The following is a 14,507-nucleotide window of genomic DNA, read 5'->3' as shown; positions in this document are numbered from 1 at the left end:
ACATTAAAAATTCATGAACAATAAAAATGCATATTTGTATCCGAGTAAATAATTTTATGTAACAACATAACAAGTAGGTAAACATAACTGATTTAACAGGACCATTAACATTCTGAGATCATTATTTTTTAAGTATCTCTTGGAAAGAAGAATATTTTAGTCCAGGTGGAAATGAAAAAGCATTTGAGGGTCTGCCCTCCTCTCTTCCACACAGATGGTCGTTGAAGGGCTTGCACCTAAACACTGCCATCTGATCACTGCCAAAATCAAACCATTGCAACAGCCAGCAACATCCCAGCCCGTCTGCAGCCCAGCACCAGACTGGATGCAATCACCCTCAATACAGGATAAGAAAGTTTAATCATGCGGATCAGTTGGCTGAAGGGTCAGATAACAGACCTCACTTATTTCTGATGTAGTCTAAGTGATTCAAATTTTGCTGGATTTTTCAAAAATTAAATGCATCCAGATATCTATAGACTGCCCACTGAAGATAAATGCAGTTCAACTCTTTCTTTGTGAATGCTGTTTCAAAAGAATAAGTAGCATGTCATGCTATTCACTTCTATAACATCAAGTCAGAGGCCAATGTAATTTATTATTATTATTTCAAAATTGCATTTGAGTGAAATATAATACAATAAAGCTTGCTGTGCAGGAGACAGGACACATATCTGAATCTGCTTTCTTTGAACTTTTTGCTTTCTTGAAATTGTTCCAGAAGTGCCATTTATTGTGGAAATTACTGAGAGTCACAAGGGAAACATGCTTAATTTTTTTCTTATTTTTTAGTATTTTGTTACTTTGCTTTATGATTAGGCACAGAAAATCTTCTAGATGTCAGATTCAGCATCTTTTGAGCATATATGTGTGTGTTGGAGGTGAAACAAGCCTTTTCAATTCAGTCCATTGTTTTTTGCTGTGCCGTGAAGCTATTGGGGATGGAGTTCAAATCATAGATCACAGAATCGCTCAGTTTGGAAAAGACCAAAAAAAGATCATCGAGTCCAACCAGAACCTAACTATACTACCCTAACTCTAACAACCCTCTTCTAAATCATGTCCCTGAGCACCACATCCAAAAGGTTTTTAAACACATCCACGGATGGCGACTCAACCACATCCTTGAGGAGCCTATTCCAGTGCTTAACAACCCTTTCTGTAAAGAAGCATTTCCTGATGTCCAGCCTTAACTTACCGTGACACAACTTGAGGACATTTCCCCTTGTCCTGTCACCTGTCAGCAATGAGAAGAGACCAACCCCACTCTCGCTGTGTAAGCACCTCTCAGGTATTGGAAGAGAGCAATAAGGTCTCCACTCAGCCTCCTTTTCCCCAGACTAAACATCCCCAGTTCCTTCTATCTCTCCTCATAGGGCATATTCTCCAAGCCATTCACGAGCCTTGTTGCCCTTCTTTGGACCTGCTCCAGCATCTCAGTGTCCCTTCTGTACTGAGGTGCCCAAAACTGAACACACTACTTGAGGTTGGGACTCACCACTGCCGAGTACAGGGCAGGATTACATCCCTAGTCTTGCTCACCACAGCAATCCTGTTACAAGCCAGGATGCCATTGGTCTTCTTGGCCACCTGGGCTGGCTCATATTCAGCTGACTGCCCATCAGTACACCAAGGTCCCTTTCCATCAGGCAGCTACTCCTCCCCAAGCCTTCAGGGTTGCCTAGGGTTGTTGTGACCAAATTGCAGGACCTAACACTTGGCCCTATTGAAACTCATACAGTTAACATTGGCCATCGATCCATCAACTCTGATGGAAGGCAGTTTGCAGAATACAGAATGTAGAAGGTGTGTACTGTGCTGCCAGGTATTTTCATTTATAGTAACAGTGCAGAGAGATGAACAAGTAATGGAATTGTTAGCTGAAACAAAGGGAATGTGAATCCTGAACAAGTTTCAGGGAACCTTGGAAGAGAGACTGCCTCACACAATTTGGAATCTAGTCAATGTCATTTTTCCATATTTGTGGCAAAAGCAAAGTTGAGAGATGGAAGCATCAGAAATGTTGCAATTCAGAAAGGAAAGCTAAAAATAAAACTTCTGGGCTATGTGATAGAAAAAATTATATGACTGAAGACAACATTTTAGTCATTTGATGCTTCTCTTAGGCAGGAAAAGAGGACTTAATATACTGATTATGTAAATGAACAGGGTAACCCTGTAGAAGTGGCTAGTAGTAGTAGTTTTCAGTATCTCCTTTTTGAAGTGCTGCGAAAGACTGAAAGCTGTCTAACCATTTAGTCAAAAGGGATAACAATAACATTCAGCCCGAAGTTACCGTGCTCCATTTGAAGATCATACTGGTATCACTTACGCAAATGAATGATTGTGCTGTGCTGAAGATTTCCATTATGCTCTGACTCATGGGAAACTAGAAACTGCATGCATAAAGATAAAATAGATTAAGCTACAATGAAATAAAAACAGTGACAGCAATGTGTACTTTTGTTTCTTGATCCTCTGATGGCAGACATTACAGTGGTAGCTGGTAGTCCAGATACATTAAGTGAATGGATGAGCAGATAGAAAGGTATGTAAATAGGTGCTACAAGTACCTATGTGGGTAGGTACTATACAAATGTAGTGTTTCAGTGAGGAAGGAAATCTGCCATGGCAATAATTATTTGGTAGATTGCCATGGTAGAATACCAATGCTCTTTTTTTTCTCTTGGCTAAGTTCTCCCTCTGTTCTCCTCTGAAGTGTTGCGGCCCCTTATTGAAGTGTTTCATGAAGTGTGTGTTTATTGTGAAATCTTGTTTATGGAGAAGAGCAGCATTGTTGGGTCTTATTAAACCCCACAACACACTTGAAGAACACTGTGCATGTCTACATTTCAGCCACTTTCCTTTGCAGTCTGATTCCTCAATATAAAACTACTTTATTTAGCAGTTTTAGCTGATGTGCCTGAATTAGACCTGAAATTGTTGACCCACAAATGTTTTCTGGACTTAAAGTTACACCAAATTAAAGCAATGATCTGTGTTAACAATAATTTTTCCCTGCCCTTACACTTTTTTAGATGGAGAGATTTCATCTCTTCGTGCTCATACTGAGTTATGGTGACTTGAGTATCTGAACTCAAGGCATGTGCACATGTTCTGTTCTACAGACTCCATTTTGGAACCATTTTTATTGCCAAAGTACAGATAAAGGGGGGTTGAACCAGAAGAAGATGTGATAGCACTCATCTGACAGAGCGCTTGGCTCAGCTGGAAGCATGAAATACCAAAAGATCCTCTAAGAGAATGGGAAATCTCCATTTAAAAATATAATCTTACCACCTGTAATCATTTATGGTAACCATAGCACACTTACAACATGAGGAACTGAAAACAAAAGAAGAGGAATAGGGTTGCTTCAAAGAACTTCACAGTTGAGAGTTTAAACGCAGCTAGAGAAATGTATCATATTTCTATGAAATTTATTGTGGCAAAATATTGAGGGAAGCCTTTTTTGTTCTAATTTTTAAGAGTAAACTTCAATGTACTCTTAAATCTTATGTGTTTTAAAATACGAATGGTTTAGAAGCTATTCCTGAGGTACATTTTGAATAGAAGAGGTGGGAAAAGTCACTAGAAAAGTAATCCTCACCTTTGATATGCTTTTTATTTATCTTTTTTTTCTTCAATCTTCTGTTTTCCCTCAGTCTTTTTGTGTTTTTTCTTCTTGTGTTTTTCCTCAATCTTCTGACTCCAAAAAGCCTCATTACACACTTCATTAGCAGCTTTCTGAGGCCCTGTAGTGTACTAGCATCTACTCAGAGTCTCTGAGGGGTGAAATTGGAGATTTACTGAGGAGGGTTTGAGGCCTAATTACAAAGCCTTATCAACTAATAATGCAATCAGTGGGCCACTGGCACAGTGATAGTGTTCTCTGCTACAGTCAATAAGATCTGGGTTAGATTAGTCCACAGGGTTAAGAAGGAATGCTGATGAAGGGCAACTAGTCATCTGTCTACCTAGGAGGCATCTTTTATGGGGTCAGAAGAAGGTCCCTATCCTTTCTTCCTCAGCAGAATAATAGGAAATTCTCTTAAGCACTGTAAGACTCCTTGTTCTCTTACAAGTAGCAAAGCTGCCTTTCAGAAGTGTCTTTCTGAAATTCAGGGAGTAATTGAACCAGATCACTTGCCTTATTGTATTATATACAAGCTTTATGTTGTAGGGCTGAAACCTATTACCCTGGATTAGGGACAGAAAGGGAATTCTGAAGGTCTGAACAAAGTGCAGAGTCTTCACAGGAATAAATGAGGCTTTTGTCATAAAGATGCAATTATGTGATGGACTGTAGTGAAACCATGACAAGATTTAGACCAATCTTACAAAAGCAAAGACTCAGACCCAAGAGAAAATTTATTTCAGTTTTGTTTTTGTTTGTGTGATTTGGTTTTTGTATTTTTTTTAATAATTCCTGATTTCAATGAATATATTGCTTCTATATTTCATTTGAAAAACTGAATCAAGAGCAACTTTTCTCACTTGTTTAGTTTTTAGCTTAAAAAAGAATGAAACTCTAAAGTCTGTGTATAGAAACACTTCTGTACCTCAGGTAAGGACCTGAAAAATAAGGTGCTTTTTCTTAGCAAAGATTGTATATGTTTTTATTTCTTCCAGTTCTACTGCATGGTTTGCTTAGATTTTTTTTTTTCTTCTCAGAAATTCCATAGTCTCACGATGTTATCAAACTCAGTATGAGAAACTTACTTCTTTGCTTAATACCTGTTGGCTTCAATGGACTTACATGCATGTTTAAATTAAGTTGCTGATAGTGGTACTGTAAACGCCTCTAAGTTTTTGCCATAACATCTGTCTGAGTTTCTTTGTTGCTGACCGGTTTGCTGTGTAATCTCTGTGGTAAGCTCAGTATAGGATGCTGGGACAAAACTTTTACGATTAAGTAGATGTGCACATCTGTCACCTCTTACAAACAATAGCTTTCAGTTCAGATTTTCCACGTGAGACACTTTTTATTATATCTACATTCTGCAAGTGTTGGAGAGCAGGCTTGTTTGAGCCTACTGTACTTTTGCAGAGAGTGATCAAACCATCAGACTGTTTAACTCTTCTAGATTATTTCCTCTTGCATTTTGGTTTGTATGGTACTAAATCTGTAACTCCTTACTGGCTGGAAAGGTTCTATCCTTCCAATGATTAGTAAATATTTCATCAGGAGGGCAGCAGAAGTCTCCAACTCTTTCCTAACATATTCTTGTAATAAATCAAATCATAGAATCCTAGAATAGCCTGGGCTGAAAAGGACCTCAAAGATCATCTAATTTCAACCCCCCTGCTATGCAGGGTCACCAACCAGCAGACCAGGCTGCCCAGAGCCACATCCAGCCTGGCCTTGAATGCCTCCAGGGTTGAGGCATCCACAACCTCCTTGGGCAACCTGTTCCTGTGTGTCACCACCCTCTGTGTGAAAACCTTCCTCCTAATGTCTAACCTAAACCTCCCCTGTCTCCATGATATCTTTCAGACACCTTTTTTAAGAAAGGCTATGTGTCAATGAAATGCATAGGCCTCTTAAAAATTTATTTTGGCCCAAATACTAATGTCTGTCACTGATCAAAGAGAAACTCCACTCTGACAAATATTGGAAAAGAAATTCTTCACTGCAAATAAATCTCCAAATTTATGTGTACTTTCAGTTTTTCAAAGAACTGGAATAACTGCATTATTCCATAGGGAGAATCAGACTTAATGCCTATGCTCAGAGTTCTCCATTGCACTGCAGGCAGGCACATCTGTGCCCCTGTGCAGAACTCTATTGATTTCAGCAGGGATCCACAGAGACGCAGTGTGACTCGCAGCTGCTGTACAATGGTGCTGCTAGCTAAGCTTAATCATTAGATTCTGTTTGATGAGTTATTTCACGTACCTACTGAGACATAGTTAAGATAGATACAGATAGAGGAATGAATATCCATTGAAATGCAAATCTCTCAATAAAATGGGTTTTGATAACTTACGCTACTTTGCTAATCCTAATGCACCTGTCTTTTAGGTGCCCGAGATGAATTCTACAAATTTTATCTTTTTGTCCCAGAATGATACTTCTGAATTGCGTGTGCTGATTTAAACAGATGTGATTGTACCTACCTTAATGTTCCCATTCATTCTTAGATTTTCTGACAAATGCAGGCATGATCATGCAAATTAAAACGTGAGGGTTTCGAATATGACTACTCCAAAAGTTAATTTGATGGAAAATTGACTTTCTTTATATCCGATGCTCTCTTAATAAACTTGATAGGCCCTGTCAGAATCAGAAGGTGACTTTGTTACTGCAACTTTTAAGGGCCTGTGAAGACATTAATTCACTTTTGATATCTCCTTGGCCCAAGGTGCACTGGAAGGTGAACATTCTGTGGAATGATCACTATCTTGAAAGTATGTCAGTAGATCGAGGAATAAACTTGACAGATTTATCACATTTGCTGTGTGGTTGGCATTACGTTCATGTTTTTTAAACAAAGATAGTGGTTTTATGACAAAGTATATGATATGAATCGCTCATTAGTAAATAATATACAGGTAGATAAGCACAAGAAAAATGTGACCAAGAACCCACGTATAACGCGTTTTTTTCCACTGTCAAGTAGTGCTGCCAGCAATATGAATTTGCTGGGAGACATTAAGGGATTTGTTTGTTTTACTTGGACTCTGGCATAGCTATAAACTCTAAGACAAGTCAGTTTCTCAATCTGGAATTTCAGGGTGTCCTAAAAGGAAAACGATAATGGTTTATTACCATGCATATCAGATACCTTTCCTGTCATGCATGTCAGACATCTTTTAGCCGAATGGCCAAAAGACATCCCTTCTGCAGAACATCCAGTTGTTATATAAGTCACTGTACGGTACTGAATGCTTTAAGTCCAGTTTGCAGAAGTGCTAGTCATGTAGCAATGACACAGGCTTGTGGAAAAAAAGAGTCACATCAGCATCTGAGCTCAGTGATGACAAAGCATTAACTCAGTGCTGCACAAAGTGACAAACCAAGTGAGTGGTGCAAGGGGCTGTAGTAAAGACCACAGCGAGAACACCACGAATCAGCCAGCAATTCATGCTGAAGTTGTTTGGCTGCTTCAGGCACTGTGCACAGTCATTTAAACTTTACAAAAGTTAGGCAGAGCAATGAAAATCTGGAAAAAGAGCAAAGGAAGTTATTTAGTATAAAGTAACTTAAACATTTTACTCCTCTTAAAAATGCTGTTAACAGAGGAAATAAATGGCTAAGTAATAGATGGCTAAGGATGAGGAAATAAAATTCCTTCCCTTACCATTAGGTAATGCTTTACTGCAGTTATTGCATTAGCTTACATGACTGTTCCATTTATTAAAGCATGTTCTAAATAGCTCTTTAGCTTTTCAAGTCTTAGTTACAGCAGGATAAGTGGGTAAAAAAGATAAGGGGACATAGATGTGCTCTTCCATCTAATCTAAATATCATCTAATGCTTTTTGATCACAATAAGTAAACTTAAATGTCTTCCTACATCTTTACTGTTTGTAGTCCTTTTAAAGATGGCTACAAGAGTTGGAAAAAGTGTTTCCTGAAAGTCAAAAAAGTCTTTTTTTTCCTTTTCTTTTCTTTTCTTTTTTTCTTTTTCAGCATACCTTGTTGCTTTTAGGTCTAAAGTAACAGGTTACTGGCTTCTGTGATGATGTTTTGAAAGCTCTTGAACAGAACTGTGGGCTGGGAATTGAAAGGGGTCTAGGGAGCAGGAAGGAGTAGGATCTGGGTTGGCCAAGAAGAGAGGAGAGCTGAATGCATATTTTTTTTTTTGTATATGTGAACTCGGGGGCTGAAGGAAAATGCAGCTTTCAGATCGGAGCTGCAGGGCATATGAGGTCTGAATATAGAGGCCTGAGGCTTTGCAGGCTGGAGGAAAGCAAAAAAAAGGAGGCTGTAATGCAAGACTTCTAGAAACTTCTAAGTACTCTTTTTTGGACTATTGTTTCTTCCCTTATTCTTCATGTACTTTTTTTTTCTGTTTGAATATGCAGTCTAACTTCTTCATTCACTCTATGTCAGGGTGATACATATGAGATGTATTATCAGATATACTATCAGGTATACTATCCCAGATAAGCATGCCATGCTATAGTTGACTGTTATAATACAATACTTTCTCCTCCCTGAATATACTCACACAATCTGACTTATACTGAAAGTGCTGTTGCAAATTTGGCTATCTTCACTGGGACTTCTAACACTTTCCTTTTAGAGTAGATGTTGTCAGGTGCTGCAGTGTCTGTATATGGGACTGCCTTATACCCAAAAGTTTGTTGAGGCTTTGAACCTCGCTTTCAGCTAAGAGACGTCTCAAAAAAGATTTCCCCCTAGCTTCTGTGACTTTCTCTGAAGCCAGTGGTAAAGGGAAGGCAACCCTTGAGGGGAGGGGAAAAAAAAAAAAAAAGCTTTTAAAGGGGAATCCATTCCTAATAACTTGTCTGTTTTGAAAAGCAAATGGGAAGTGGACTAACATACCAATTCAATTTTTGCTTTTAGTCTCTTCCTCTCTTTCCATAGTACCAAACTTTGCAGTCACCTATTTGATGTTAATGTGTGCATTTGTTTTGTGGTCCTGGAGATGAACTGTCGAACCATTTTATGTGTCCGTGCTTGTGTTCATCAGCAATTAGCTGATAATACCATCTACTGCAGAGCATAAAAGAAAATCATTTTCTTTTATTGAAGTTGATAGAGCTGTGGCATTTTGGAAAAGAAGGTCAAGAAATTTGTTGCCGAGTTTATAAACAGAGTGGCTGTCATTACAAAGCCAGCTTTTACCAATGTCACATATGGTATGATTTTATAGCATTATTGGCAGTCATGAAAGTTTCTTGAGCAATGGGTAATGATATTTGAAAAAAATATATCTATGTAACTTTTGAGTTTAAAGCATTTTGGTTGTGGATCATGGTTATAAGAAGACCGCCAGTTTTACTATGCATTGAGACATTTATCCTGGAGGATTAATCTGAATGTATATCTTAAAAATGAAAATTAATCATTTCTTTTTATCAGAAAGGAGTTCAAAGTATTAATTGAAGGAATGTGAAATTGCTTTTACAGCCTAATATATGTAACACTTCTTTTATTTTGTTACAGCCCTATGAATAAATTGCTTTCCTCTGATAAATGAAAAAGTAGTAAAAAAAGCAGTACCATGGCATATGGGGCTTATTCTTCTCACAAATTATTGTTGTAAACATTGTTGATTGTATTTAATGATAGTTATAGTTCACGAGGAACCGGTACCTCCATAAAGAAATACCATTCTTCATCAAAATCACTTAGCAAAGGAGCCAGTTATTAGGAGCCAGTTTAATTCATTTTTTAAAATAGTTGTTAAAATAATTATTTATTCACAATTTAATTATTTTGCCTCTTTCTTTATTTTGCCCTTGTTTTAACAAATACCTCAAATATCCTGTTTATTCACAAACTGATTCTGAACTTAGAATCCAAGATTTTATCACCTGATGACAAGCAGAAGGTCCAGAAGTGACATCAAACTGTTCTGAAAAATACTAAATTAACAATACTAGACAGATTTAGTAAAGCATATAAAAAGAATCAGGATGATACGAACCAGGTGACAATCATCAGCCTGATGCCTACAAAGGAAAAAAGGTTTTGTTACATCCAACAATTCAATATAGATAGGTAGGCTCTATATCACTTTGCCTAATCTGTTATATTTGTCTTCACACCTATGGGAACAAAAAAAGTGATTACAATTCCTGTTCTCATAATCTAAAGTCAAATCAGAGACCTACCATAATCTGCAAGTCATTTTGACACTAATGATTTATTTAGCCGATGTTCAGGTGCCTGCATCAGTCTCATACATTTTCATTTTGATTCAACAGATATAGCATAGTTTCTACACAGTTTACCTCTGTCTTGAGGTTAAGGAGATATTCTATGAAAGGCAGCAAGCAAAACCAGGAAGTAAAAAACAGTATAGCTTCCAGGGAAATGTCTTTAGAGTTCAGAAAATAAAGCCTGCCTCGCATGGAGATTTAAATAAATGACATTTTCTTTTTCTTTGAAGAAGAAGAAATAGGCAGCCATCTTAGAGAAGCAGATAGCTGCCCCAAGGAAGTAAAGCTGTCTTTTTACATCCAACAATTCAATATAGATAGGTAGGCTCTATATCATCTCTGTGAGCCTGAGATGACCAAGGCAGGAATAACACATGGAACAATTCAGAATAGATCTTCCAAGTGTAAGGTCAGGAGGTCTGTAAATCCCATCTGCTCTTACAGCTGGTAATGTGAGGGACACTGAGTCATCTTACATGTCTGACATCAAAGGAAATGGCCACACAGGGAGCTAGAGCTCAGCACTACCTGCTGCTTTAGTCAAAGTCACAACAAAGGGCCTGAGATTCCTCCAAATGTTCTTCATGGAATGCTCAGGTCTGGGCCCACTACCTCAAGGAAGTCTGATGAGTCCTTCCTCAAGCACTGGCCTATGGTCATGCTTGAAATTTCATAAACATAAGAAGCCAAGTCATAGTTTATTACCTTACTTTGCACCTGGAGTGGAACCTGTGACTTTCTTATTTGCTGGAGCGGTCTGGTCCTTCCAGAGCAGAAACTTCCCCTTCCATGGGGAAATTCCCAACAGCCCTGGCACGTATCTCAGCCGCTGCTGCACTGAGTGACTCAAAGTGCATTGCCAGTACTGATAGATATTTCACTGGCACAGAACCATTTTTCACAGAAACTGTGTTTTTGTTAAAAGTACCTTTAAGGAATTGTTAAAACTACCTTTAAGAGCTGCCTATTTACTACATGAAAACCCAAATTTTCTGAAATATTCGTAAATATGTGCACTGCTGTTTAGAGAGAAGTGACATATGACTCCTAAAATATAGCTTTTTAGAGGTTCTGATATCTCAGATAAACATTGTTCATAACTTTCAATTTTTTTAAATTCTGTATTCAAAGCAAAGTGCAGTTCTTTTCTTCTACTTCTTTTACGCTCCCGGAATGATAGCTAATCAATATATTTGATGTATAACATGAAGACTAACATAGCCTTGTAGCAGAAGCATTTGAAGGTACTCAGTATGGTGTTAGGGTCCCAGTCCTCTAAACGGGGAGATGTGTTTCAAGAGCAGCATTTCTGGAGCTTTATGCAGGTGCTCTGAATCCCTTACTAATCTTGTACTGAACACAAGATATTTTGATCTTTGGTAAAAAGATAAAAGGTCTTTTGAAGCCTAGCACTTGATGAAGAACAGATAACAAATAACAGATTTTGTTATCTATGAGGTGATGGTTTTTGTTACTTTGGCTTATGCGTTAGCTCTGTTCCTTGTTTCTGACGACCTACACGTTCTGTTTGAGTAAAGTTCAGTGTTAATAGTCGAGAGGATTGATGATGTTTAAATACAGCAAAGATACTTAAAATTTCAGGTAGCAGAACTGCAGACAGATTCTCTGCTTGTGTTAAAGCATTTCACTACAGCAGATCTATGATGCTTTACAGAGAGAGATTTTTGACCCAGGGGAATGGATTTATGAGTCATGTACAAAATACTGTCTTTAGTGTCCTAATTGATTCCATCTGTAGTTTTACATCCTTTCCTTTTTTCTTCCTCTTTCCTTTGTAGTCAGAGCTACCTTCAAACTGCAAGTGACGTGCCTGGGGGTCACAACCTGGATCCCTCTGCAAACTACAATTCCCCAAAGTTTCGCTCAAGGAATCAGAGCTATATGAGAGCAGTGAGCACGCTCAGTCAGGCCAGCTGTGTTAGTCAGGTGGGAAATTCTTGTTGTAACTTTTCTTTTAGGTTAATCACAGATGCAAGAGTTGCTGCTAGTGGATGGTTGTAGTTGATTTTTGTTTGTTTGTTTGAAGTAATATCAAACTGAGGATATGGATTGTCAAAGTAATTTGATTCTAAAGAATGTTACCCTTGTTCATAATTTCAAAAATATTCAGTACTAGGAGCAAAGGGACACAATAACACACAACAACATTTTCCATTTATTTTTTTCAGGAAAAAAAACCCAAGTACTGGCATTTTCAGTTTCAGTGTGCATTAAATACTTAAGAAGATACAGACGATATAAAAGGCGCACTCCTACAAAACTTATCCTCTGAAAATACCACCCTGATTTCAGTAAATGTAGGTTGCCAGATTAAAATATTGATTAAAATAATTATGCTCCAAAGGAGCAGTGATTCATCTTTTAATTCTATCCCTTCATTCTTCTTGGGTCAAGGAATAAGTCCTATCAATTATTCTACATACAGGAAAGGCGACATTTTTCCATTCTGCTGTTTTTAGATTTGTTATTTAGTACTAACTCATGATGAAGTGAGATCTGAATCAGGCCTGAAGTGCAAACAGCCTTATAAAGTATGTGGATATTCTGTTTAACAGAGTACTTTACATACAATTTTCAACATTCCTCACGTTCTTTGGTTGTGACATTTCTTCTCTGTGCTGCTTCATGAGAGTAGGACCCTGCCCTCCTCTCAGATATGTATTTTACTGTTCTTTGAGCATTTTGTGGTGCACCTAAGGGTATAGTAGCTAATTATATGCAATGCTTATGTTAAGAAAATATATATCTCTTTAAGCAATTTTTTAACTCACTCACATTCAATTTGTATTGCATGACTATTCAGGCCTGGATTCAGCTCATCTTACTTGAGGCTTTTAACTGAGGCAACAACTAGATCTTCCTCTGAAGTTAATGGAGTGAAAGAGTTTCTTCCAGGACAATGCACACCCTAAGTGGGCTGAGAGCCCTCTGGAAGTGCTTGTCAGTCTCCACTGACTGTAGTGCACTGAGAGGTAGTAGCTGCCTGACTAATGCCCTTCAGTCAAGTTCCTTAATTTATGTGAGATAAATTTAACTATAATCTTGTATAGCACATACCAGCATTAGAAACTGTCAGTCAGTCATTCTCCAAACCTTTTTTCTTTCCATAGCTCCCTTGTGGAATCTGTCCTCATCATTTTCATGCCTTGGTTTTCATTACCCTGCTTTGGTTATTTTCTATGTTTATTAAACTCTATTTTTGAAAAAAAAAAAAAAAAGAAAAAAAAGATATTGCATTCAAAGCAAAGAGCTGTTGTCTGTCACTAAGATAATGCTATAATATAGAACTACACTAATGTCTTCTGCCTTTTTGACCATCTCTGTGTATAGAGATGTTCACTGAACTGTCTGTAACGACTAGCTGGTTTCAGTAGAGGTTCAAATCCTTTGTTCCAATACAATGCACATCATCTGGCAAGATGTCCACAGCAGATTTAGTTTCCAGTTATACTGCTCAGTTAGACAAATTAACAAAGTCCTGCTTGATATGATTCTTTCTTTTTCAGTTTTCAATAACCCACATAATTTTTTGCCAAAAATGTACTTTCTAACTTACTCTCTGTTTCCAGATTAGTAATAAAAGCATTTAGTAAGTACTACATGAAGTAAATGCATTAAAACAACAAGTTTTGAACTTTTGCCTCCTTCTGTTCCTTTTCTACGACACCATCACCTTGTTGTCCCATCTACATAATAGCAGTTTGTATGATTTGTGATATTTCTAATGTCCTTTTTCATGAGATTTTTTTTTTTTCTTTTTTTTCTTTTTTCTTTTTTTTTTCTCACTTTGACCAAGGATGCAGTCAAGTAAGATGCTGGATTCCATAGCTAACTTGTAATTTAAGTTTTAAAACTTTTAATTTTTCCACTGTCAGTGACCTTAACATGAAATAAGTGGTTAGGACTTACTGAGCTTATGGACTACATTACCACAAATTTCCTGATGAATGATGTATGCAAAATATTTCAGTGTAAGATTTTTTTTTCAATCTTTTTGAGATTGCATTAGACTACTTAACTTTATTAGAAACAAATTTTATGAAGGGTAATGTAATTCCTTTCAGAGAAGATTTAGTAGCCGAAATGTCTTACATCAAATTAAAATATCAGTTATTAATTATCATCAGAAGTTCTGTATGAAATTTCCATTTACTTAATCAAAATCCTAGAACATTTAAAACACTTGCACTCACTGTTTCCATAATGAATAATGTTCTAGGAACAGTAATAATGAAAAATACACTTGTCACCCATATAGAAAAAGTAATATCAACTAGATGTGCTGTTTAGAGACATTATTAATTTTACCTTGTATTCATACTGATTCTGATTTCTAGCACTCCCTTTTAAAAAAATTGTTTTCAGGAAGACACATCAAGAGGCATGTCTGTCTAGTGTTTAGCTTCTCATCTGGTTTTGATAAAAATTTGGAATTATTCACATATAGTTAGTGCCGGTCTGGAATGACTTTATAGAACTTGTTTAAAGTGATCTATGTAATATTTAGACACTGATCTCCACAACTCAATACACAGTTTCTTACAAAGAGTTTCCCACCCCCAGGGCAGCCTTCCAAAAGCCTGTTAATCATGAACGCTACCTAAAAATGTTCAATTTTGTATCACGCCC

At 37.3% G+C, this 14,507-nt stretch overlaps 1 protein-coding gene across 17 annotated transcripts in view; it reads left to right on the top strand.

Moving 5' to 3' along the window:
- DLGAP2 (DLG associated protein 2) overlaps window positions 1–14,507 on the top strand; it is a 453,855-nt gene that overhangs the window by 387,855 nt on the left and 51,493 nt on the right. For all 17 annotated transcript variants that reach the window (XM_090136327.1, XM_090136320.1, XM_090136322.1 and 14 more), the window contains one exon: window positions 11,657–11,804. In XM_090136327.1, coding sequence (XP_089992453.1) covers window positions 11,657–11,804 — 148 coding nt within the window. The remainder of the gene's footprint in view (window positions 1–11,656; window positions 11,805–14,507) is intronic.

Source organism: Phasianus colchicus, chromosome 2, assembly GCF_987193195.1.
Source record: "Phasianus colchicus chromosome 2, bPhaCol1.hap1.1, whole genome shotgun sequence".
NCBI classification, from domain to species: Eukaryota; Metazoa; Chordata; class Aves; order Galliformes; family Phasianidae; genus Phasianus; species Phasianus colchicus.
The sequence above is the reverse complement of the archived record's forward strand: the minus strand, read 5'-3'. Positions and strand labels throughout refer to the sequence as shown.